Below are 24,273 nucleotides of genomic sequence, written 5' to 3' on the forward strand. Positions count from 1 at the left end.
ACTAGCAATTGTGATGTTTGACCTCCTTCAAAATGGAATGCTGCTTGGAAAATCATAATAGCTCCTGGGCCTGTTTACATTTGTTTGTTTGTTTGTTTTCATTAGTAACTAGTGGCCTTGTTACAATTTGTTGAAGGCTTTGCCTACCTTACACCAGGCATGCTGCATGAAATTTGAGACTTGTTCTGCAACTCTGACTGTATGATCCATTAAAGAGTACATGAAGGAGTTCAAGAGCTATGCTGTAATTGCAAAAACAACTGTAGAGGTTCATTTACTTAAAAAAAACCTGTTTGCATACAGAAAGTTGTTTGATTTAACTTGAATGTTCATATTAAAACATCATGTTCTAATGCATATACATTTTTGTTTGACATCAGTCACTGCAGACATTATAGCCCTCAGGCAAAGTATCTTAGGAAACCATGATCTCTATAAACATCAGCAGTCTGTAGGGGTGATGAAAGACACAGGAATTAATCACTAAAAGTTTTGACATACGATGTCTGTTAATGACTAGATTTTGATGAACCTGCTTAATCTGTGACTGAAATAATGCACTAGTACAACTTTGCCAAGGGCTAACAATGGCTCAGCTCTTATGACATATAAATTCTGCATTAATAATTATAACTTTCTTTTTTTTTTCTTTTTCAGACTGTATAGTTTGTTTGTCTTTTCAGTTGTAAACATTTTTTGATCAATATTTTCTGCCAGGTTTTGATAACTGACATCTTTCTTCAGGTCAAGTGCCATCATCTTCAACTGTTGATGAAGTTAAAAAATTAAAAAACACACTTGTTCTTCCCTTCCATTTGAGGAATTTACCTGTTGGACATATTTCTCATTATAAAAAATAAAATAAAATTAATAAAATAAAATAAAATAAAATAAAATAAAATAAAATAAAATAAAATAAAATAAAATAAAATAAAATAAATCTCCACTGTAAGTTATTCTAATTGACACATGTATTGCCTGCTTCAAATATATAACCTGTGATTTCTTTAACAGTTAACTCACATTCCTGAAGCACTAATAAGTGTGTTTTTCTGCTTGAAACATTTTCCCACTATTGCTACTGAATTTGCCTCAAATGTATACACCACCTACGTTCCCTTTAAAGAAATACACATTTTCTCAAAAGCTTTTTTTTTTTCTTCTTTTTTTCTTCTTCTTCTTCTTTTCTTTTTCTTTTATTTATTCATTCATTTATTTATTTATTTTCGACTGGGTGGGTTCTCCTCCTCTTGATTTGATTGGGGTATCTTCCTACTACCTTAAGTTTCTGAGAGCAGAACAGGATTGGATAGGGTTATTTCAGATGCTCAAATAAGTAACTGTTTTTCATGGTGAATAGTATGTGAATTTCTCCCTTCTCCCAGTACCTACCTGGCAGTGTCTCTAGCTGGTGAGGTGCCTCAGACTTTCTCTGTTGCAGAACAGACGTGCCATTATTTATTACAGGTCTTGGAAAGTTTCCAGCTATTTAAGGCAAAACAAATCTTTGCCATGTACAGAACAACTTTGCAGAAACAGAGAGTGTTCCTCGTTCTTGAAACATATCTTAGGGGAAATCAAGTGCCACATCCTTCCCATGCACACCTTTCTTTGGGTGAGGCTTTGTGGCTTGTGCCATGCAAGAACACAGAAGCAACTTTGGTTAGGCTTCTAGCTCCTCACAGTGACATCAAAACCTTTCTTTCTCCTCCTGCTTAGAGAGCTTTCATCCTCAAAAGAACACACTCTACATTTATAGTCAATTTCTTCCTGGTGGTATATTTGGATGATAGCTAAGAGGAACTAAAGTTGATATCAGGGCATAAAGCAGAACGTTGCTAGTAAGGAGAGCTGTTCAGAGACATAATTGTGGCCAAACAAGTGATATCTTTTTTTTTTTTTTTTCCACTGTAGATACATCCTGACTGGCATGGTGTCACTCCCATTTCCATTGTCCTGCACTAAACCAGCAATGAGATGTTCTGTGTTGTAGCTGTTATGCTAGAAGTCTCATGGATGACATCTTTGTGTAAATGGGGACAGTGAGGACTCACCTGTGACAAGGACTAGGATGAGGACAAGGCCGGTGAGATCTGCTAAACTCCTGAAAATCCTGGAGGTAGATGAACGGCTGTGATGAGGACGATACCAGAAAGGAACCTTGGTTCTGAGATATGGCAAAACTAAGGCACAAAAATAAGATGCATATGCAGTGGAGGCAGGGATATTCTTCCTGTGAATATTATAGGCCTGGGAGTGCAGGGAGGGGATCAGGAAAGTCACAGCACAGAAGTAGCTGAGCTTGGCTCGAGATGTTAAAAAATAACAAGAAAGGTTTCTTCAAATACGTATGTCAACAAAGGGAGTTAAAAGAAACTGTACTCCCTGTGATGAGTGAAGAGGCAGACCTGGCTAAAACTGACATGGAAGGGTGAGGTACTCAATGAATATTTTGCCTCAGTTCTCACTGGCAAGAGCTCAAGCCATGTAGCCTTGGCCCCAGAAGAACAAGACAGGGACTGGGAGAATGAAGCACCATCCACTGCAGGAGAAGATCAGGTCTGAGATCTTCTAAGGAGTACGAAGGAGCACAAGTCCATGGTATCTGAGGAGAGGCATTCATGGGTCCTGAGGGAACTGGTAATTCCTGAGGGAACATCTAATCTGGTCTTGAACACCTCCAGGGATGCGTCCAATTTCTGTGGGCAACCTGTTCCAGCGCCTTACCACCTTCTGAGTGAAAAATTTCCTCCTAACCTCTAATCTAAATCTCCCCTCTTTTAGTTTAAAACCATTCCCCCTCATCATTAACTGCATGAAGTTCAACAAGGCCAAGTGCCGGGTCTTGCACCTGGGGCGCAATAACCCCAAGCAGAGCTACAGGCTGGGAGATGAGTGGTTGGAGAGCTGCCAGGCAGAGAAGGACCTGGGAGTGATGATGGACAGTCAGCTGAATATGAGCCAGCAGTGTGCTCAGGAGGCCAAGAAGGCCAACGGCATCCTGGCTTGTATCAGAAACAGTGTGACCAGCAGGGCTAGGGAGGTGATCGTCCCCCTGGACTCGGCTCTGGTGAGGCCGCACCTCGAGTACTGTGTTCAGTTTTGGGCCCCTCACTACACGAAGGACATCGAGGTGCTTGAGCGGGTCCAGAGAAGGGCGACGAAGCTGGTGAGGGGCCTGGAGAACAAGTCCTATGAGGAGCGGCTGAAGGAGCTGGGCTTGTTCAGCCTGGAGAAGAGGAGGCTCAGGGGCGACGTTATTGCTCTTTACAGGTACCTTAAAGGAGGCTGTAGCGAGGTGGGGGATGGCCTGTTCTCCCACGTGCCTGGTGACAGGACGAGGGGGAATGGGCTTAAGTTGCGCCAGGGGAGTTTTAGGTTAGATGTTAGGAAGAACTTCTTTACCGAAAGGGTTGTCAGACACTGGAACAGGCTGCCCAGGGAGGTGGTGGAGTCACCATCCCTGGAAGTCTTTAAAAGACGTTTAGATGTAGAGCTTAGGGATATGGTTTAGTGGGGACTGTTAGCGTTAGGTCAGAGGTTGGACTCGATGATCTTGAGGTCTCTTCCAACCTAGAAATTCTGTGTGATTCTGTGTGTGATCCTGTTAATATCTGACTGAGCAAAGAATTGCTTTCCATCTTTTTATAAGCCCCCTTCATGCACTCAAAGGCTGCAATTAGGTCCCTCCTGAGGCTTCTCTTTTGCATGCTGAACAGCTCTAGCTCTCTTAGCCTGTTTTCGTAGGAGAGGTGCTGCAGCCCCTTGATCATCTTTGTGGCCCTACTCTGGACTCACTAACTGCTCCACTTCCTTCTTGTGCTGGGGGCTCTGGACGTGGACACAGTACTCCAGGTGGGGCCTCACAAGGGCTGATTAGAAGGGGACAATCATCTCCCCTGACCTTCTGGCCACTCCTCTTTTAATGCAGCCCAGGATGCGGTTGGTTTTCTGGGTGGCAAGTGCACGCGTTGCTAACTCATGTCGAGTTTTTCATCCATCACAACCCCAAGTCCTTCTCTGCATGGCTACTTTCAATGAGTTCTTCTCCTAATCTGTACTCATGTCTGAGATTGCCCCATCCCAGGTGCATAACTTGCATTTAGACTTAGTGAACCTCATTAGGTTCACGTGGGCCCAGTTCTCCAGCCTCTCCAGGTCCCTTTGGATGGCATCCCTTCCTTCTACCGTATCCACTGCACCACTCAGCTTGGTGTCATCTGCAAATTTGCTGAGGGTGCACTCAATCCCACTGTCTATGTCATTGATGAAGATATTAAACGGTACTGGTCTGAGGACATTCTTGAGAGACACCACTTGTCACCGGCTTCCACTTGGACATAGAACCATTGACCACTACTCTCTGGGTGTAACCTTCAAGCCAATTCCTTATCCACTGAATGTCTTACCATTCAAATCCATATCTCTCCAATTTTGAGACCAGGATGTCATGTCAAAGGCCTTGCAGAAATCCAGGTAGATGACATCGGTAGGTCTTCACTTGTCAACTGATGCAGTCAATCCATCATAGAAAACCACCGGATTGGTCAGGCACTAATTGCTCTTGGTCAGGACATGCTGGCTGTTTTGGATTACCTCCTTGCATGTGCATTAACATTTCTTCTAGGAGGTTCATTTCCATAATCTTCACAGGCACAGAGGTGACACTCACTGGTCTGTAGTTCCCTGGGTCCTCCTTTCTACCCTTCTTAAAAATGGGAGTGATGTTTGCTTTGTCCTTAAGGATAGTGTTCCAGAGGATCTCAGCTACTGGGTCTTTAAGCAGCTCGAAGTTTCCTCTTCAGAAGTTCAGTGTCCTGACTTTGCTGTTTGTCAGGCCCATATTCCTCGAGATCATAAACTCAACCAGGGCTTGGTCACTACAGCCCAGACTGCCTCCAGTCTTGACCTCTTTAATGAGCTCTTCCACGTTGATGAGCACCAGGTCTGGTAACACTTCTCCTCTGGTTGGTTTGTCTAGTACCTGGACCAGGAAATTATCCTCAGTGCACTCTAGAAATCTTATGGATTGCTTACAGCCTGCTGTGTAGTTTTCCCAGCAGACATCTAGATGGTCAAAATCCTCCCTAAGGATGAGACTGTGTGAGCACAATCCTTCTTGTAGTTCATAGAATCATAGAATCATTAAGGTTGGAAAAGACCTCCAAGATCATCTGGTCCAACCATCACCCTAATATCGATGTTGCCCACTAGACCATGTGTCTAAGCACCATGTCCAACCTCTCCTTAAATACCCTCAGGGACGGTGACTCCACTACCTCCCTGGACAACCCATTCCAATGCCTGACTGCTCTTTCTGAGAAGAAATGTCTCCTAATTTCCACCCTGAACCTCCCCTAGTGCAAATCGAGACCATTCCCCCTAGTCTTATCACTAGTTATCTGTGAGAAGAGGCTGACCCCCAGCTCCTCACAGCTTCCTTTCAGGTAGCTGTAGAGACCAATAAGGTTTCCCCTGAACCTCATCTTCTCCAGACTAAACAATCCCAGTTCCCTCACCTGTTCCTCACAGGGCTTGTGTTCCAGGCCCTTCACCAGCTTCATAGTCATTCTCTGGACATGCTCCAGGGTGTCAACGTCCTCAATGACAATCACCTCCTTCATCCTGCTGGCCCTACTATTCCTGATACAAGCCAGGATGCTGTTGGCCTTCTTGGCCACCTGAGCACAGTTGAAGCAAGAAGGCCTCATCCACAGGCTCCCCTTGATCAGGCACCCTGTATTAGACCACAACCACAAGCTGTCATTTGTTGACGCAGTCTTTGACTTTCCCCCACAAGCTCTCAACCTGTCTGGGGCTGTTTCTCCAAGGCAACAGTTCACAGTCAATTCCTTCCTTAATGTAGAGGGCAACACCCCCTCTCTTCCTTCCCTATCTATCCCTTTTGAAGAGCTTGTAGTCCTCTGTTCCAGTGTTCCAGTTATGTGATCCATCCCACAACGTTTCTGTGATAGCAGTCAGGTTTTATTTGTCTAATTGCACCATGGTTTCCAACTCTTCTTGCTTGTTTCCTGTGCTGTGTGCATTGGTGTAGAAGCATTGAGACTGGGCAATAGGTTGTATCATTTTTCTAGAATCATCTTGATTGCATTGGGACAGTTCACAAGTATTTCCCTGTTGTTAGTTAGAGCGACAGTGTTGTCAGGTATGATTTCTTCACTCAAAGGTGAATCCCCTTCCCCTACTGCATCTAGTTTAAAGCCCTCCTGATAAGCCCAACCAGCTTACTTCCCACAACACTCTCGCCCCACATGGACAACTGTGCCCCATCTGGCATCAACATGCCTGGTCCCTCAAAAGTGTGTCCAAGGTCATAGAACCCAAAACATCAGGCACAGCACCAGCCTCTCAGCCAATCATTCACCTGGCTGCTCTTTCAGTCCTCAGGAGGTCTGTTTGAGTAGAGGCATCTGTCAGGGAGCCTGTGGTCTGGGTTTCAGCTGCAGACCAGCAGGCTCGCTGGACAGACACCATTTCTTCAGTAGAAGGTCCTTGCCAGAACACAGATATGACCGACCCTGCTTGCCCTGCCTATGTGAACTGTTGTGCCACGTCCTGACTACCTGCCCTGTTTGCCATGCTCCTGGTTGCTTGTGTTCTCGATGCTACAGAACACATCTGCCCTGGAGCAGATCTTGCCTGCAAAATTAATGGAGTACTTCAAATAAAAGTTTTGCACTGGAAAGAAGCTAAAGAGCTCCTAGCAGCTTAAAAGCCAGAAGCTCCTAGGTTACTCATTCAAGCTCAATTTCCCGTGCAAGGGCTATCTGCCTTGTGACACAAACCAGACCTTCTTGCAGATATCCTGCTTGTGAATAGCCCAGCACAGCCTGGAATTACCAAGGCAGAAACCCATGGACAAGGGGCTACAAACCCAAGTTACCAAATCGTGTCAGAGTGTTTTTCTTTTGAGCAGCCTCTTGGCAGAGACATGGAGGTGTTTGAGCTTGTCTTTTGGCAGATGTCCAGAGACAACTAATTTTTCCAAAATCCCTTTCCAGCACATTTACACATGTATATGTACTGTAGCATTAAAAAAAGAATTAATGGTAAGAAATGTAAAGACTTTGTAATTTTGACACATTGTCATAATTTTTAGTACTAAGGATTTTTGGAGGCAGCCAGTAATATAATTCCAAATGCACTTTTGATCAAAACCAAAAAACACTATAAAAATCACGTTTAATAGACAATAGCATTTATTATCTTGGTCGTCAGGAATGTCCAGTTGGTAGTGGCTGAGGCAGGAAAGAGTATTCTTAATTTCTACATCCAGATAGATAAAGGGAACCAAGTAACTCCGGGGAGAATGTACTTTCTAGCATGGTTTTATTGTTTGTTTGTCGTTTTCTTGGTCAGAAAATCCAAATGCTTCCAGTGGTCTGTAGGAGGAAAAGGAGGCTCTTATTGGTTTCCAAATCCACAAAAAGGAAAAGTATTGGTAGAAAGAATATAACTTGCCTTTTGGTTCACAGCAAATTCAAAGTAACCCAACTGAGGTTTCAACTCCCTCTTGTGGGATAACACTGTCATTTCATTAAGTGTTTTATCAGATACAACAGAATAAGTTTATTCTTTTTGACTTTCTGTCGCCAAGTCTTTTTACTTGCTAAAAATCTTACTCTGCATATATTCACTGAAGGGATTTTTTAGTGCACAGAAATAACATTTTAACAAGGACCTCGCACAGATCGGCTGCAGCGAGGGCTTCTGGCAGGGAGACGGATGGAGTCAACCCCTAACGCCCGGCCGCCGCCCCCGATAACGCGACACAGAGCCGTTTTTGGTCAGAGCCGCAACTCCGACCCCACACCCCCAACCCGAGCAGTCAGGAACTGTGATTGTGCCGCCGCCGGCCCTGACGTGCTGAGGCCAAAGCCAGGGGTGACAGCAGCCAACCAACCCCCTGATGGTATAAAAGCAGTCCTTAGGGAGCGCTGCAACCCAGGAGCACCGCCAACAGGACTGACTTGGGCAGCTAGCGCAGGCAGTTTGCGTGGGGCAGTTCAGGCGGGGTAGGGAGGAGCACAGGGAGGATCCTCTCCTCCCTTTCCCACCTCCCTTTTTCTTCTTCTCCTCTCCTCTGGGAACTGTACATTTTATAACTTATAATTCACCATGGTGGGCACCTGTCGCAGCAGTTGAGCTGAGGAAGCAACCCAGCCTGAGGGGACGCAGCCTCTCTGGGCTCATGTGGGCACCCAGGTGGATCCTCTGAGGGGTGATGTGGCAGTCCAGACCAGAGAGTGTGTAGAGCTCTGGAATCTGGAGGCCCCCCTGGGTCCTGAGGGAAGAGAGGGCTGTTGTGGGTGCAGGTGTGCCCTGCTCAAGGAGCTGCTTGAGAAGATGGCCAGGCTGCAGTGAGAAATTGGCAGCCTGAGGGGCTCCTGGGAGACTCTGAGGGAGACTGATAGTCTTTTGAGGAGGTGTCAACTTGCCCATACTGAGACCTGGCAGCTCCCTCCAAAGTCCCTGCAAGGGCAGTAGCTGATCCAGCTGCTCACCTGCAGGACAGAGGGCTTGACCGCCCATGAGAGGAATGAGGCTGGCCCCTTGTCTCTGCTCAAAGCAGAAGGAGGTGTCTGCCCCCAACACCCACTTTGCCACCAGCCCCCACAGAGTCCCTGGGTAATAGATTAGAGGCTCTCGGGCAGGAAAAGGAAAAGGATGAGGGTCTGGACAGCAGTCAGAAACCTGGGCCCCAACAAGCATGTTAAGAATGAGGGGAGTACCAAGCATAGGAAGTGGGGCCAGACAGGACACTGCATCAAAACCAGTGCCACAAAAAAAGGGTGGAGAGTCTTAGTGACTGGAGACTTCTTGCTGGAGGGCACTGAGGCTCCCGTTTGTCATCTGGATAACCTCTCCAGAGAGGTGTGCTGTCCTCCTGGAGCACGTCAGAAACGTTAGGAAAGCTTTGCCACAGCTAGTTAAACCAAACAATCCTCTTGTTGTCATCCTCTTGTTGTCATTCAGGTTGGGTTCTGGAAAGCTGCAACAAGAAAAGTGAGTAATATTAAACAGGATTTTGCATCCCTGGGAAGGATGTTGAAGGGATCAGGGGTGCAGGTAGTGTTCTCCTTTGTCCAGAAAGAAGGAGAACAGGACAGGTAAATGATTGGCTGAGAGGATGGTGTCTGGGTCAAGGCTTTGGGTATTTTGATCTTGGGCAAGCTTCTGAGAAGCCGTGGTACGTGGGCTGCTGGCGGACTCCAGTTCAGCAAGTGGGGCACAAGCAAGCTCTCTGGACTGATTACCAGGGCTTTAAACTAGGTTTGACGGGGGAAAGGAGGGGAGTTGCAAGTGACAGAGGAGGGCTGGGGGATGTTGTCAGTGCTGACTCTGATGAAGATAGTATGGAAAAACCTCTGAGTTGTCCCATAGGATCATCTGAGGGTTCCTCAGGGAAGGTAATATTCCAGATACCCCATCCCGAATCTTCTTCTTGTGCCTGTCTAGGGATAACTGAGCCTGCTGCTTCCCTAAAATGCCTATATACCAATGCACGAAGCATAGGAGATAAACAGGATGTGCTCGAGATCTGTGTACAGTCACGGGGCCATGATCTCATTGTGATCACCATGGAGCCATGGTGGGACAGCTCACATGACTGGAACACTGTCATGGAGGGCTATGTCCTTTTTAAAAAAGACAGGCTGAGGAAGCATGGGGGAGGAGTTGCCCTTTATGTGAGGGAGCAATTAGAGTGTACCCAGCTCCAGCTGGGGGAGGGTGATGAACAAGTGGAGAACTTGTGGGTGAGAATTAAGGGGCTGGCTGTTATGGGTGACACTGTTGTGGGGGTGTACTACAGGTCACCTGATCAGAAGGAGGAGGTCGATGAGGCCTTCTACAAGCAACTGGAAGTAGCCACGTGATCCTGAGCACTGGTTCTCATGGGGGACTTCAATTATCCAGACATCTGCTGGATGAGCAGCTCAGCCATGAACGTGCAGTCCAAACAGTTCCTTTGATGTGTTGAAGATAATTTTCTGATGCAGGTGGTGGAGGAACCACTGAGGCTTGGGGTGCTTTTGCACCTTGTTCTTACCAACAAGGATGGACTTGTTAGGGATATGAAGGTTGGGGGCAGCTTGGGATGCAGCGACCATGAGACTGTGGAGTTCAAGATGGAACTTGGTGGAAGAAGTAAGGCAAAAAGTAGGATTGCCACCTTGGGTTTTTGGAAAGCCAACTTCAACCTCTTCTGTGACCTCCTTGGGGGTTTCTCATGGGCTAGATTGCTAGAAGGCTTGTGAGAACTGGGTGACATTTAAACAGTACTTCTTCCAAGCTCAGGATTAGTGCTTCCCTTAGAGTAAGAAATTGGGAAAAGGGGGGCAGGAGACCTGTGTGGATGAACAAGGAGTTCATCGACAAGATAAAAAGGAAGAGGAAGGTCTATGAAATGTGGAAAAAGGCCCTGCCCTCTTGGGAGGAGTATAGAAGTGTTGTCAGGGCCTGAGGGACGCGACAAGGAAGGCTAAAACCCACCTGGAGGTGAAGCTTGCAAAAGAGATAAAGGATAATAATAATATATATATATATATATATATATATATATATATTATTTTTTTTTTTGGTTAAGGTATGTAAACAGTAAAAGGAAGACTAGGGATAATGTGTGTCCCCTGATGAACGAGGGTGTCCAGGTAACGGGGGACGCTGAGAAGGCGGAGATACTGAATGCCTTCTTTGCTTTGGTCTTTCTTTCAAAGACTTGCCCCCTGGGACTCTTGGAGCCTGGAGGGAGGAGAAAGGATCTGGGAAGTAGAGATCTCCCCCCTGCTTGACGAGAGAGTGGTTCGGAAGCGTCTGAGTGGGCTCAACGCACACAAATCCATGGATCCCGATGGGATGCATCCATATGTGCTAAGGGAGTTGGCAGAGGTGATTGCCGAACCACTCTCTATCATCTTTGAAAGGTCTTGGAGAACAGGAGAGGTGCCTGAAGACTGGAGGATAGCCAATGTCACTCCAGTCTTCAAGAAAGGCAAGAAGGAAGATCCAGGAAACTACAGGCCAGTCAGTCTCACCTCTGTCCCTGGAAAGGTGTTGGAACAGCTTGTTCTGGATGCCATCTCCAAGCAATTGGAAAAGAAGGTTATGAGGAGTAGTCAACATGAATTCACCAAGGAGAAATCATGTTTGACCAACCATATTGCTTTCTATGATGGCATCACCAGCTGGGTAGATTGGAGGAGAGCAGTGGATGTCCTCTTCCTTGACTTTAACAAGGCTTTTGATACTGTCTCCCATTAAATCCTGCTAGCAAAGCTGAGAAATTGTGGGATAGACAAGTGGGCAGCAAGGTGGGTTGAGAACTGGCTGACTGGCTGAGCACAGAGGGTGGTGATTGGCCGTGCAGAGTCCATCTGGAGACCTGTGAGTAGTGGTGTTCCCCAGAGGTCAGTGCTGGGTCCGGTCTTGTTCAACATCTTAATCAATGACCTTGATGAGGGAATAGTGTTCACCATCAGCAAGTATGCCAATGATACAAAGCTGTGAGGAGTGGCCAACATGCCAGAAGGCTGTGCTGCCACTCAGCGAGACTTGGACAGTCTGGAGAGCTGGACAGGAAGTAACCAAATGAGGTTTAACAAGAGCAAGCGTAGTCCTGCGCCTGGGAAGGAACAACCGCATATCAGTACAGGCTGGGGGATGACCTGCTGGAGAGGAGCTCTGTGGAGAAGGACCTGGGGTCCTGGTGGACGACAGGTTGACCATGAGCCAGCAGTGTGCCCTGGTGGCCAAGAAAGCCAATGGGATCCTGGCGTGCATTAAAAGGAGTGTGGCCAGCAGGTCAAGGGAGGTGATCCACCCCCTCTACTCTGCCCTGCGCAGGCCTCACCTGGAGTACTGTGTCCAGTTCTGGGCTCCCCGGTACAAGAAAGACAGGGACCTCCTGGAAAGAGTCCAGTGGAGGGCCACAAAGATGATATGGGGCCTGAAGCATCCTCCCTATGAAGAAAGGCTGAGAGACCTGGGTCTGTTCAGCCTTGAGAAGAGAAGACTGAGGGGGCATCTTATTAATGTTTATAAGTATCTTAACTATGGGAGTCAGTGGTATTTGGCCAACCGCTTTTCAGTGTTTTGTGGGGACAGGACAAGGGGCAATGGCCAAAAAATGGAGCCCAGGAAGTTTCGCACCAACATCCAAAAGAACTTCTTCACGGCGAGGGTGATGGAGCACTGGAACAGGCTGCCCAGGGAGGTTGTGGAGTCTTCTTCTCTGGAGATATTCAAGGCCCGTCTGGATGCCTACCTGAGCAACCTGCTCTAGGGAACCTGCTTTGGCAGGGGGGTTGGACCCGATGATCTTTTGAGGTCCCTTCCAACCCCACCAATTCTGTGATTCTGTGAAATAGTCTCGGAAGGATGCAACACTTCCTGAGGGAGGTTTTATGCCAAATATTTAACATTCTTTTATACACAAATAGTGAATGCTGCCAGTCTGGGGAGGCACACCTTTTGTATTCTAATCTCAAAGTAAATGAAGACACAGATACCAAATTTTAAGTAGGAATGCTCTTCTTTTCTTGAAAAACCTCCTCCAATACATCCAACCGTAAACTCGCATTTTTAGATTAACACCAGTATAAACTGGCCCATAATGGCCAACCCTAGTAGTTACTTGGATTCATTTTCCACAACACTATAGAAAGCTTCCATTGTCTGAAGTTTTCTGAGGGTATTTTACACTTCTTTTTAACTACCATAGAGTATTTGACCCCTAATAGTATAAATCCCCAACCCAACCAACAATCCCATTTTTTTTTCCTTTTTCATCCCCTCCCTTATTTTACTGTTGCATTGCAAAGGTTAACAGGCAACTTACGGAAATAAATTAATTAGTTTTATGGTCAGGAAAGCTGTGGCTGTCAGGGTCCAAAGGTACCAGGAACTTTCTGAGTATCGCCAACAAATGTAAGCACCTGCATGCAGATTTCTTTAGGGTACAGCTGCATTTGTGGAAATGCAGGTTTGTATTTCTCATTAACAAATACAGTAATTTCTTTGTCTTTTTATATAGGGAGGACTTTTGAATATTTTCTTAGCTCTCTGTTTCTGGTAGGCGTTGTGTTGTGTTGCATTGTGCTGAGTTGAATTGTGTTGGTTGGTAGATATTTTCAGTTATTGTCTTGAAAGATTTCTTGGGATTATGTCTGGGAACTGCTGAACTCTGTTTTGTATGTATTTCTGAATGGTGAGCTGCTACCTGCAAGAGACGGTAAAAACTTCAACTGTACTGTCCTATCTACCTGTCTTGAAGCCATGCTTTCTTTTACATTTGACTTCAGGCTCAAATAAGATCAGATTAGCAGAGGGAAATCCACACTCTTGAAGTGAGATGTGGATGTACAGTCCTTTTGGTAAGACCCAGATGAGATTATGCATTAATAGCATGAAATGGGAGCAGATCCCTTAACTCACTCCTCCATTTTGTCTTCTTTCTTAGGTATAAGGCATTACTTTCATTTTTGATGTTCATAATACTCTTTGCCCCTGCTTGTAGCTGGCGCATTCAGTGTGCAGTGTTTTTCTTCATTCTCAGGGTGTTCATTGCTGTCTTTACAATGACAATGGCACAACAAATGCAGTCATAATAGATGGCAGACACCTTAATTTTTTGATCCCATTTGTTTGATTTCCTTTTTTTTTTTTTCTTTCAATATATTGTGTTTTTTCCTTTCCTGTTTCCTCAAATCCCAGGCATCTCAGTTCTTGTATTTCCATCAGAATCTTAGCTATGATAAAAAAACAAAGTGAAAACTTTTCTCTAGGTACCTTGCCAGGAAAGGAGGACCTTAAAATGTGTGAAGGGTCAAAAAATGAGTAATTTTTAAAAAGTAAAAAAAAAAAAAGTTGATAAAGCCAATCATAAATGTGTCAATGTCCTACATTCTTAATGGCTTTAAAAATAGACTACAATGCTCCTCAAAAAGTATAAAAAGTAGAACTCATATATATATAATATATATAATTCAGTTTCCTGCTCTCCTTTTACAGTCAATGAAGAAAAATAGGCATCTAGCAGTCATGGTATTTGTCTTTTTTTTTCCCGTGAAAGTGACCTTACTGTGTGTTAAGTGATTATTTGTCTTAGTCATTACAACCAGAGGAAATGCTGAAAATGCTCAGGGAAGTATGGATGGGCCAAAAGTAATGAGAAGTTCTATTTTACATTGCAAAAAAACAAGCAAAACAAAACAAAGAACAAAATATATATAGATAGTGCATGTGGTGGGGAAGGGAGAAGAAAACACATGACCTACCAAGAAATATAGTGGTCTTCAAAGCAGAGCACAGTTCATTTTACTAGGTTAAAGGAAGATCTGTCTTTTCCCTTACTCCCTCCCTCCTTCTCTCCCTCCCTCCCTCCCTCCCTTTGTCCCTTCTCTCTTTTTTTAAATTATGAGTTTTTAAAAGTTAATTTTTACTGTTTCCAAAGTGAAACATTCTTATTTGACTATATATACAAAGTTATATTTATTCTAATGGTATCTTTTATAGTTTTATATCTATCTATACATACAGAAAGCAAGGCAGGGTTTGGTTATATAAATATTGGAAACTTCTGCTTTAAATTCATGGTTAATTTACTTTTTTAAAAAAATATTTAAACAGTTTCATTTAAAATATCTAAGGAAAATAGGGATATACTGTTTCCAAAGTGAAATATTTAATTTAGAAAATACCAATCCCAATATGCCTTTTTATTTAAAGAGTGTATTTATTTATTTATTTTAGATTATACTTTGTTAGGGATATTTATGGAAATCTATAATTAGGGATGGTCTCTCAAAACAAAAAAAGATGCCAGGCTTGAAATTTGAATGTCTTTAAAAACTGTTGACTTAATTTTCAAGTTTTAGTTTCAACAGCAACCACAAGAATCACAAGAGGGAGCCACAGATCAACAGCACTTCGTCAGACTCAAATTGGGATTGCAGTATTCAATGGAGATTAGTTGGCATGAAAAAAAAAGGCTTTTCAGTGTCCATACCATAGCTTTACATATCAAAATATAGCAGATTTTGTGTTCTGTTTTGTACCAATATTGTCTTTGCCCTTAACTCAAAAGAGTCATCCCAAGTCCTTTTACTAGTATGACTAATGAGACACATGTCTACCTGGCTCAGGAACTGCTCAATTCATAATCATCAACTGCTATCAGTGTTGGAGCATCTCCATGCAGCTCACAGGAGCAGTCATAGGACTGTTCTGGCCACTGCTTCACATGGGTTGCAGTTAAGCATGTAAGTACTGTACATGAGCAGTCGACAAGATCTTAGAGTGAAAGAGTGAATTTGGGGATGTCGTAATTCAGCTATGCAGACCCCCACATCCTTTATTTTACCTTCAAACAGATATATTTTTTTTCTACCATATAGGCATGGGACTCTCAGTCCAGTTGACAGAAGTCATCTTCATCTTGATGTTGGTATCTACATACCAGCCCATTGAAGGTAATTGAGCTCTGTAATAAGTACACTCTGTACTAAGTTTGTTTAAGAGACTATGAACACATTTGAATGGATGCCTCCTATGACTGTCTTCTCCTCTCCAGGAGGGCCAGGTTTAGATGATTTCTTTGGATTTCAGGGAGCACAGATGCGAATTCTAGAATTCAGTGTGCTCAAGTTCAGGCATTAAAACTGAGCGTTTGAGAGCTCAGTTTTATCTAAGATACCTGTACAGTCAGCAGGAGGAGACAGGAGCTCAAAAAGTATAACATATCTTATGCTATCATCTTCCACATGAACGAAACACTGTGTGGTAAGTTCTGTTTCTCCACATTTTCTCTATATTTGCTTCCATGAGGTACTTATCTTTTAGATAGTTAAGATTTGATGAGATGAACATACTCAGATAACCTAGTGTTGTCAATACTGGGAATGGAGGTGCCAAAGTAATTTTGACTGGCAGTTGCATAGCTGGGATTGTTGCTGGTTATTTAAAATAGGGACAGTTTTTAATGACTTGTGCTTCAAAGGCATCCATGATCTTTTTTTTTTTTTTTTTTTTTTTTTATCCTGTGCTTTACAATCTGTCTTCTGCTTCTGATCAGAGCTGTGGGAGTACATGCTGATGTTATCTGATAAAGACTGCATCTTCCATGGAGAAAGTGCTGTTAGGGCATTATAAATGCAAAACTTCTCACAGTGTTCTTCCCCTTCCCCTGTAGAACTACTGAGATTGCTGTGCATGGCTCACCTGTTCATCTGTCTCTTGTAGGTGCTGGCCATGATCCCTTGCTTGTTGTGGATGATTACGAGGATGATGGTATTCGACTCAAATGTTTCTCTGAAAGGTTGTTTTCTCAAGTTCAGATGTTGTGGACAGACAGTAGAGGAAATAACATCACTGGAACTCCTCTCACTACTGGCACCAGCACTGCTAATGTCAGCAGCTCCATCGTTTTGAAACCAGGATCTGGAAACTCTGTGTCCTGCAAAATAATAGATAAACTGCTGAAAACATCAACAGAATCTTCAGTTGTCATTGCAGGTGAGAGTGAGTTTCTGGATTGGGAGGGAAAATAGTGAACTGATGTGTATAGACCAGATTGCTCCAGGAAAACAAATTTCCAGTGGAACAGAATTATCAGTTTCACAGAAGTTTTCTTCTGTAATATATGTATAAATATATATTTAACAGAACTGAACAGCTATAAGCTTCTGTAGGTCAGTGGCAAACTTTGTAAAAATATTAATGAAAATACCCTTCCATGGGTTTGATCACGCCTGGGGGAAATGAACTCTTGTGATCAGGTTGTACCTAGTCTCACTTACAGGGATGGAGGAGGATTCAGTTCCCTTCCTCTCCCTTTCTCATATTTCCTTCCCTTTATTTTTCTATTAATATAATACCTAATGCAGTGGTTTGGTCAAATCTTTGCTGACATAAAAAAATGACGCAGGGATAAAAAAGTCTTGGTGCTCCTACAGGTGTACAGGAATGAAGCATAGATTCAATTTTATTTTGTTTCACTTTAGGCATACAGTCAGAGTATAAAATTACTTTTTTTTTTTTTTTTACATTCAGTGGAGTTCAATAGGCTACTCCAAAAATTATTCAGACAGTAGTATGTGAAGTTCCAATAGTAAATTGCCAGTTGTTGACAGACGGATGACTAGTTTCTTTGGAATATGGCTAATCCTAGTAATTTTTCTTCTGTGTTTTCCAGTAGAGTGAAAATGTGGTCACAACACACAGTCATACATTTATAGCACAAGCAACTATCAACATATCTTTAGCATCATTCATTTGAGCCTGAGGATACAACTTTTGAAAGATGTTGAGATCTCACAGAGATTTTTTTTTTGAACTTTTATTTTGGTAAGATAGGAGGCAAAGCCATAAGCATTTATTGTTCTGGATTCTGATACACTTGAGGTTGTTTCCAGGCTCATGCTGATGTTCTGTTCAGTTTAAACTGGCCACTAGCCCATTGAAACCACACATCAAAGATGATCAGAGATAGCTACTGCTCTTCCTACTTCTTTACAGACAACGTTCCTTATCCATATGAATCTGATAGAATGCTAATAGTCAGTTATGCGAGTAAAATGATACTGATCGCCTTAAATAATTTGCAGATGTCTTCTTTCCTACCACCTCCCCTTGGCTGGCGGCTTTTGTTGTGATCCTACTCCTGAGTGTTTTCCTCGTTATTGCTGCATTTTATAAACTCAGAGGTAAGTTCTACTCTTAGTGTTAAAGTGATGAATGCTTAGTACAATGTGGTTGAAAGACTGTGTCACCATGTCCAGAGTTATCTGGGGAGTGTACAGCATTATGAGCAATCACACTCGTGGTTTTCCAGCCATAACTTTTTAATGTGTTTTTGATTACCTTATATATTCATTTTTAAGCAACTGTTCACTACTCCAACATCTTGGGGTATAAATCTATACAATTACATTTGACAATATGAATCAACACATTACTGTAGTGAAATCATTGGTTCAACTTAATCTCATTACTGAAATAAAGCAACACTCACAAAAATATATTAGTGTACCCAAATGTATCCACTGGTTTCATATATTTGCAAGTCATTTTATTGCTTTATATGCTGTTTCTAAGACAGTTCTAAAACATAAATCTGTTGCCAAGAAGTTTGCTGTCTGATATTTTTCTTTCAATATCACTAGTTTTATTCATTAAATTATGTGTGATTTCTCATGATTGTAATTGAAAATAAATGTAAATCAAGATATTTTGAAGACAATTTGTGTATTTACCAAACAGTACCCATGACAACTATAGAATATGAAGTTTCATTTGAAAACATAGAAGTAGGCAAGGAGGAAAGCTTGGTAACATTTTCTTTCTCCCTCCCTCCCCTTTCTCTCTCTCTCAGTTAACAATAAGGCTACAACTCGTGCATGTAAGTAATGTTAATGCTGCATTTCATCATGAACACCTTGATACGTACAGCAGTATAGAGCTAGCCAATGGTATAAACAATGGGGTTAATTGCCTGTATTCCTAAAGCTGTTTTTGTTTTTTAATACTTCTGACTTACAGAAGAGAATAAGAATAAATCCAGTGGCTGTTTTATATTAATGGTAACTCCAGAGAAAAGAAAATACTTCTCTGCCATACTTAAGGGAATGGACTCCTACCCAGAAACTAAACTTAGAAAACTACATCAAAACAAAAATGTTTTGGATGTTTAAAATTGGGAATATCTCTACAGGAACTTTAAATATTATTTGTATTTAGTCATTGCTGAAATATTTTTAATCCATTTTGCCAGTTTTCAAATGGTAAGTTTGTATGGCTTGTGAAATAAAACTCAGTATATACTGACATCACAGAACAACCAAAAAAAGCATGTTTATTGTGATGGTGTCTGAATACTGGAACCCACAGAAGCTGTGGAATCTCCTTCCTTGGAAACATTCAAAATCCAGTTGGACACAGCCTTGGGCCAAACTTGTTTGAACAGGGTGGGTGGACTAGGTGGCCTCAAGAGGTCCCCTTCCAAGCTCAGCTCTTCTGTGATTGCAAAAAGTTTCATTAGCTGCTGGTCCCTGAATTGCCATGAGTTTGAAACAGCAGAGAAAACAAGGTTAGATATCAAAATCTATTTTGCACTTGATCTCTACTATTTTTGTTTCAAATGTTGCAAGAAACAGGCTTAACTTGAGGAAACAAGGTTATTATTTTTGTTTCGGTCAATGACAGTACTGAAGTTCTTTAAATGTGTCTATGAAAAATAATTTATTTTTGAAGTCTATTCCCTAGCATTGGGATACAACCAACAATTTATGTATATGTACAAATATGCATGCAAATACATACAAACATACATATACATATGTGCATATATATATGTATGTAAAATACATACGTACATATATACATGCAAATTGTTGTGGTTTAATCACTTCTGAGTAGTCTTTAAAACTGAATGTTTAGTGCTTGAGGAATTATTTTTTAGGATTCAAACATAATTCTCTCTGTTCACAGTAAATGCACAAAAGGAGATTCAACAAGGTAAGTGTAACAGCTTTTTTATCTGTGATTTGTATCTATAAATCTCTCTGATCCTTTATAAACAGATAAAGGGTGAGCTCAGGAAGCTTTAGTAGCTGTATTGCTTTTGCAAAGTAAAATTTAGAAATCATTAAATTAGCTTTCATATTGTACATTTAAAGGTAGTTGATGCCTACTGCAAGGACAATGATTAATTCATTGAAGTTTGATATGGTAAGTATTTTCAGTCAGTATTTGAGCTTGCAAATTATTTGGTCAGTTAATTCAGAGAAATCGATTTAGGATTATGTTTCATGACAAATTTCAACTAGTAAGGAAATGTTTAAGCTTTAGAATCTCAAAAACAAATTCCTGTTCAGATCTCTTCATGAAAAACCTACGAGCTTTGTTACTAGGACTGCATTGTACAAATGTAAAGCAAGAAGATTTTTTTTACTCTTAAGAGCAAGTGTAGTGGGCATGCAGATTGTGCCAGAGATGTAGTAGAGTCAGCAATTATTTTGAGACTATTTTAGTACTCCTTAGGGTACCGCAGAGAAACATCAGTTATACCTTTTATAAAACCATATTTAACATTATCTGGACATGGTTCAATTGTTTCAGTATAAGTACCAAGAACCATCCATTAGATGCCTGTGGTAAGGCTGTTCAATCACATTGTCATGAAAGGATGTTTTATTTATTCTATCCCTCCCCTTCTCCCCTAGTTAAGTCATCTTAAATACTTAATTTTACTTTGGTGATTTTCTTGAGCAGTCTTTTTGCTCCCACCTGAACATAATGCAGCCAAAATCTCTGGCTGTCTTGTAGCAGTTGAACAACTGCTCTCCCTCATCCCACTGTGAGGAGTGAACAAAAGGTTGTGTGGTGCTTAGCTGGTGTTTAAAATAAAATGGAAAGAAATTACTGTTTTAATACTTAAACATTTTTTTTCCAGATATAGATGATCTCAATCATCAACTGGGTAAGAGCATATTTTGATTTCTTTGTTATGCTACCTGTCCTACATGTATGTTTCCTTATTTTGTCAGCTAAATGACTACACAAGCTACGGAAAGACTGCGCAAGCTACAGGCCTCTCTATTTTATTCAAGATTTCCTTGTTTATTCCCATGCTGTTTTTGAATTTTGGTTTTGAGTATTCCTTAGTTAGAAGAATCCTCTACATTTCAAAACAATCTGGTATCATGAGAGAGTGCCCCTACAGAAAATGTCCTTCTATTTGAAACCCAGTGTTTTCAATTAAGTTGAAGATAAAAATACCAGATATCATTAATTCCACCTGGTTTTAGCCAATGGATTTTACAAATCTAGACTAATCTAATCATCTACACTCCTTCTGCAGTATATAGAGGAAGAAGGGTATCTCCAGAGGACAATTTATCCCATCTCCTTTGAAAACCTACTTGTGTTTTATTTAATTCTTAACTCAGCATTAAGCCCCACTTCCATAAATGAACAAATTGTTTAACACCAAAATTCTCAGTGAAATTTCGTGAGTTTTCTTCTTGAGAAATGTATAGTTTATTGCTATTGTTTTCTTTTCAGATGAGATGCAGAAGAATTTTCAGAAGGGTAAAATAACATTTTTTTTCTATTGTACATTTACTACGACACATTGTTCTTTTAAGCATATCCTGAAAGATGCATTGCAAATGACCTCTCTAAAAAAATAGTGGTGTTTTATGCAATTTTGAATTGAGAAATGTTCTTAGAAGTTCTTATTTGCAAAGACTAACTCCCCTACTACAACTAAAATATAATTTGAATGTTGTGTTATGTTTGTATGTGTACATACAGTCCCTCTTTTTATCTATAGGTATATAACTACAAGCACATTATTTAATACTAGAGAAAACTTATATATGCAGAATAATAGAGGCACTATATGAACAGATTAATTTTATATATAAAGTATTCTATAATGTGTGATAGTAGCATAATTCACCTGTTTTAGTCTTCCTAGCTTTTCATGGACTTTTAATTTTGTTTCTTTATAGAAATTGATGTTGCAATGGAAAAAATTGGTAAGGATAATAAGTTAAGTTTGAAATATCCTTAAAATTCATTTAAGTTATTTATGTTCAGAAATATTATTTTAGATCTGAACTGTGCAAATTTCTGAGGTCTTCCCCAGATTTGAGATCTGTCACAGCACTGCACTCTCTCTTTCATACTCTGAGGCATAGTTGTCCCTAAAAAGGTGTTTATCTGGCACAATCTTGGACTCTGGAATGTCTGTTTCCACATCATGGGAATTTCATTTCAGTCAATTAAGGGTACAGTTTTTGCTGTTGCTGAGTAGAAAACATATTCCTTCCTAACACATACTTTTGAAAACAGGAATAAAACATATATACGTATTTATATACAATTTGACTCTTGGACATGTAAAGCTCCTGTTTGTCATCTGACAGGATATGGAAGTATGCCCACAGCTCTTAACAAGCAATTCAGCTCACCTGGGTAGTTATTTAAATTCTGGACATCAAGACTGAATCGGTACTCTTGGTTTTCTTATTGAGAGATGAAAAAAGATAGAGATACCACCAAGAGATAGGTGGTTGAAACAGCAAAGAAACACTTTCTGATGTACCAGTCTCTTCCTCCTTACTTTACACATCATGCAGGTGACTAGCATAGATTTAGATAACCTCTACACACACAGTTACTCTAGCATCTCATACTCTAGCCATGTCATACTTAGCAATGTTGTATTGGAAATACTCATATTAGCAGATACGCTACAGAAGAGCTTTGCCTTTCATAGGGATGATATAAATTTCTCTGTTTTTCAGACAAAGCAAGGATTGAACTGGGTGAGTTGAAATCTGAAAATTAATTTCATCAAATTTTAAATATTATTAAATATTTTCTATCAAAATGGAGCACTGGAACAAGTTGCTCAGAGAGGTTGTGGAGTCTCCCACCTTGGAAATATACAAAAGCCCTCTGAACATGGCTCTGGGTAGCTCTGTTTGAGCAGGAGGCTTGGACCAGATGGTCTCCAGAGTTCTCTTGCAACCTCAACCACCACACAGCTCCACAATCTGGAATATTAACACTCTGCAGTAATTTAAATTAACTCTTTTCTTTTCTTACAGAGTTCTGGAAAGCTCGTAGCAATGCAGGTAAGCTAAGTCTTGCCTACCATTAACCTCTTGTTCTTTCATGCACATACAAGAGTATCATTTGTGTTACGAAAAATTCACAGGCTATCATAATTTAGAGAAAATTTTAAGCTTGTTGGTCAAAATGAACACATAGGCTTTTGTAGGAGTCTCCCATTTACACAGTTCTCGGTGTTGTGAGTAGGGATAAATAACTTTTCAGCTAACTAGGACCTTTTAAAATGTTATGTACCTTCAAGAGGTTCAGCTTTGCATTTTATTTAAAAAGCCATTTGCCAGATGAATCTGACCAAAGGACTTTGATCCCCTTACTGTGAGTGCAGATGGTTTCATTAAGTCACAGTAAAACCAGAGAAAAGGTGTGCGCTGATGGATGTTATTTTTCCCATTCATTCATTTTTTTTTCTCACAAAACCACACTGTATATTTCTGGGTGTATATGTATATTTAACTATTTTACAGTTTATTTTCTGTATTCGTTTCCTTTGAGATTATAATTTGCTTTTCTGAAACTCAGAAATAACTTTTTTTTTTTTTTTTTTCCTTTCTCAAGTTAATATCACTCTGGATCAGAAATACAAGCACCCCAGCCTCTGCATTAATGAGGAGAAAAATAGGGTGAAGTCCTCCATCCAGGAAGAGAATGCCCTCAAAATGATGGTGGCAGCTACTGAAGGCTTTTCAGAAAATGAACATTACTGGGAAGTGGAGGTGGGAGACCAATCAGAGTGGGAGCTGGGAGTGGTGAGTGAGGAGATAAGGAATGCACTTACGAGCAGCACAGTAAATTGTCTCCCAGGGGAGAACTTACTTAGTCTACAGTTTTCTCAGGGGAAATACATTTTAACTAATGAGAAGGATCTAAGAAATTGCAAGCAGTACAGTGTGGTGGCTGTTTTCCTGGACCAAAAACGTAAAAGGCTTTCATTCTACGATGCTGAAGAAAAGACCTCTATTGGATCCATCTTTTACAACTTATCTGGGAAGCTGTACCCATTCTTCAGTCCAGGATCTGATGGCAAATGGTTAGGAGTACGTCCTGTAAAGACTTTAAACCTATTACCCTCTCTTTGATGTTCTTCCACAGGGCCAGGAGATTAATAAATTAATAATGTGGTGAGTAAGAGAGGATGAAAAAGAATAAAGGAAGAAAAAAATAATTATCAGCTTTTAAAATCCTGGCCAAGAAATAAATAGTCCCTGAAGTACTTCCTAGTGAGACATCTTGCAGTAAGAATGAATTTTGTAAAAACCCAAGCCTATCAAATGTTGCAATTACTGCCTGAATAAAATATAATATATATATATATAAACAAAATAAACCATTATGGATCTCATAGAATCATAGAATATTCTGATTTGGAAGGGAGCTATAAGGATCATCAAGTCTAACTCCTGGCACTGCACAGGTTTACCCAAAAGTTTAGACCATGTGACTAAGTGCAAAGTCTAACCACTTCTTAAATTCAGAAAGGCTTGATGAAGTGACTACTTCATTGGGGAACCTGTTCCAGTGTGTAACCACCCTCTCGGTGAAGAACCCTTTCCTGACACCCAGCCTAAACTTCCCCTGCCTCAGGTTAACACCATTCTTGTGGGTCCTATCACC

At 41.3% G+C, this 24,273-nt stretch overlaps 1 protein-coding gene and 1 long non-coding RNA gene across 3 annotated transcripts in view; both read left to right on the forward strand.

The window, feature by feature from the left end:
* Nucleotides 1-3,421: 3,421 nt before the first annotated feature.
* The window catches only part of LOC137846094 (uncharacterized), a 44,050-nt gene continuing 23,198 nt past the window's right edge, over nt 3,422-24,273 (forward strand). The window contains exon 1 of the long non-coding RNA XR_011090374.1: nt 3,422-3,586. This is a non-coding gene — a long non-coding RNA (uncharacterized lncRNA). The remainder of the gene's footprint in view (nt 3,587-24,273) is intronic.
* Nucleotides 12,872-23,982, forward strand: LOC137846095 (butyrophilin subfamily 3 member A3-like). Of its 2 annotated transcripts, none has more exons than XM_068663784.1 (12): nt 12,872-13,003; nt 15,417-15,491; nt 16,261-16,533; nt 17,625-17,723; nt 18,392-18,418; nt 19,507-19,533; nt 20,471-20,497; nt 21,082-21,108; nt 21,534-21,560; nt 22,332-22,352; nt 22,638-22,664; nt 23,218-23,982. In XM_068663784.1, the coding sequence occupies exons 1-12, from the start codon at nt 12,961-12,963 to the stop codon at nt 23,736-23,738; spliced, it is 1,194 nt and encodes a 397-aa protein (XP_068519885.1). In that variant the 5' UTR covers nt 12,872-12,960; the 3' UTR covers nt 23,739-23,982. The 2 variants fall into 2 exon arrangements, with proteins under 2 accessions (XP_068519885.1, XP_068519886.1); XM_068663785.1 differs by lacking the exon at nt 12,872-13,003 and adding an exon at nt 15,188-15,281.

This window comes from Anas acuta, chromosome 30, assembly GCF_963932015.1.
Source record: "Anas acuta chromosome 30, bAnaAcu1.1, whole genome shotgun sequence".
Lineage (NCBI taxonomy): Eukaryota > Metazoa > Chordata > Aves > Anseriformes > Anatidae > Anas > Anas acuta.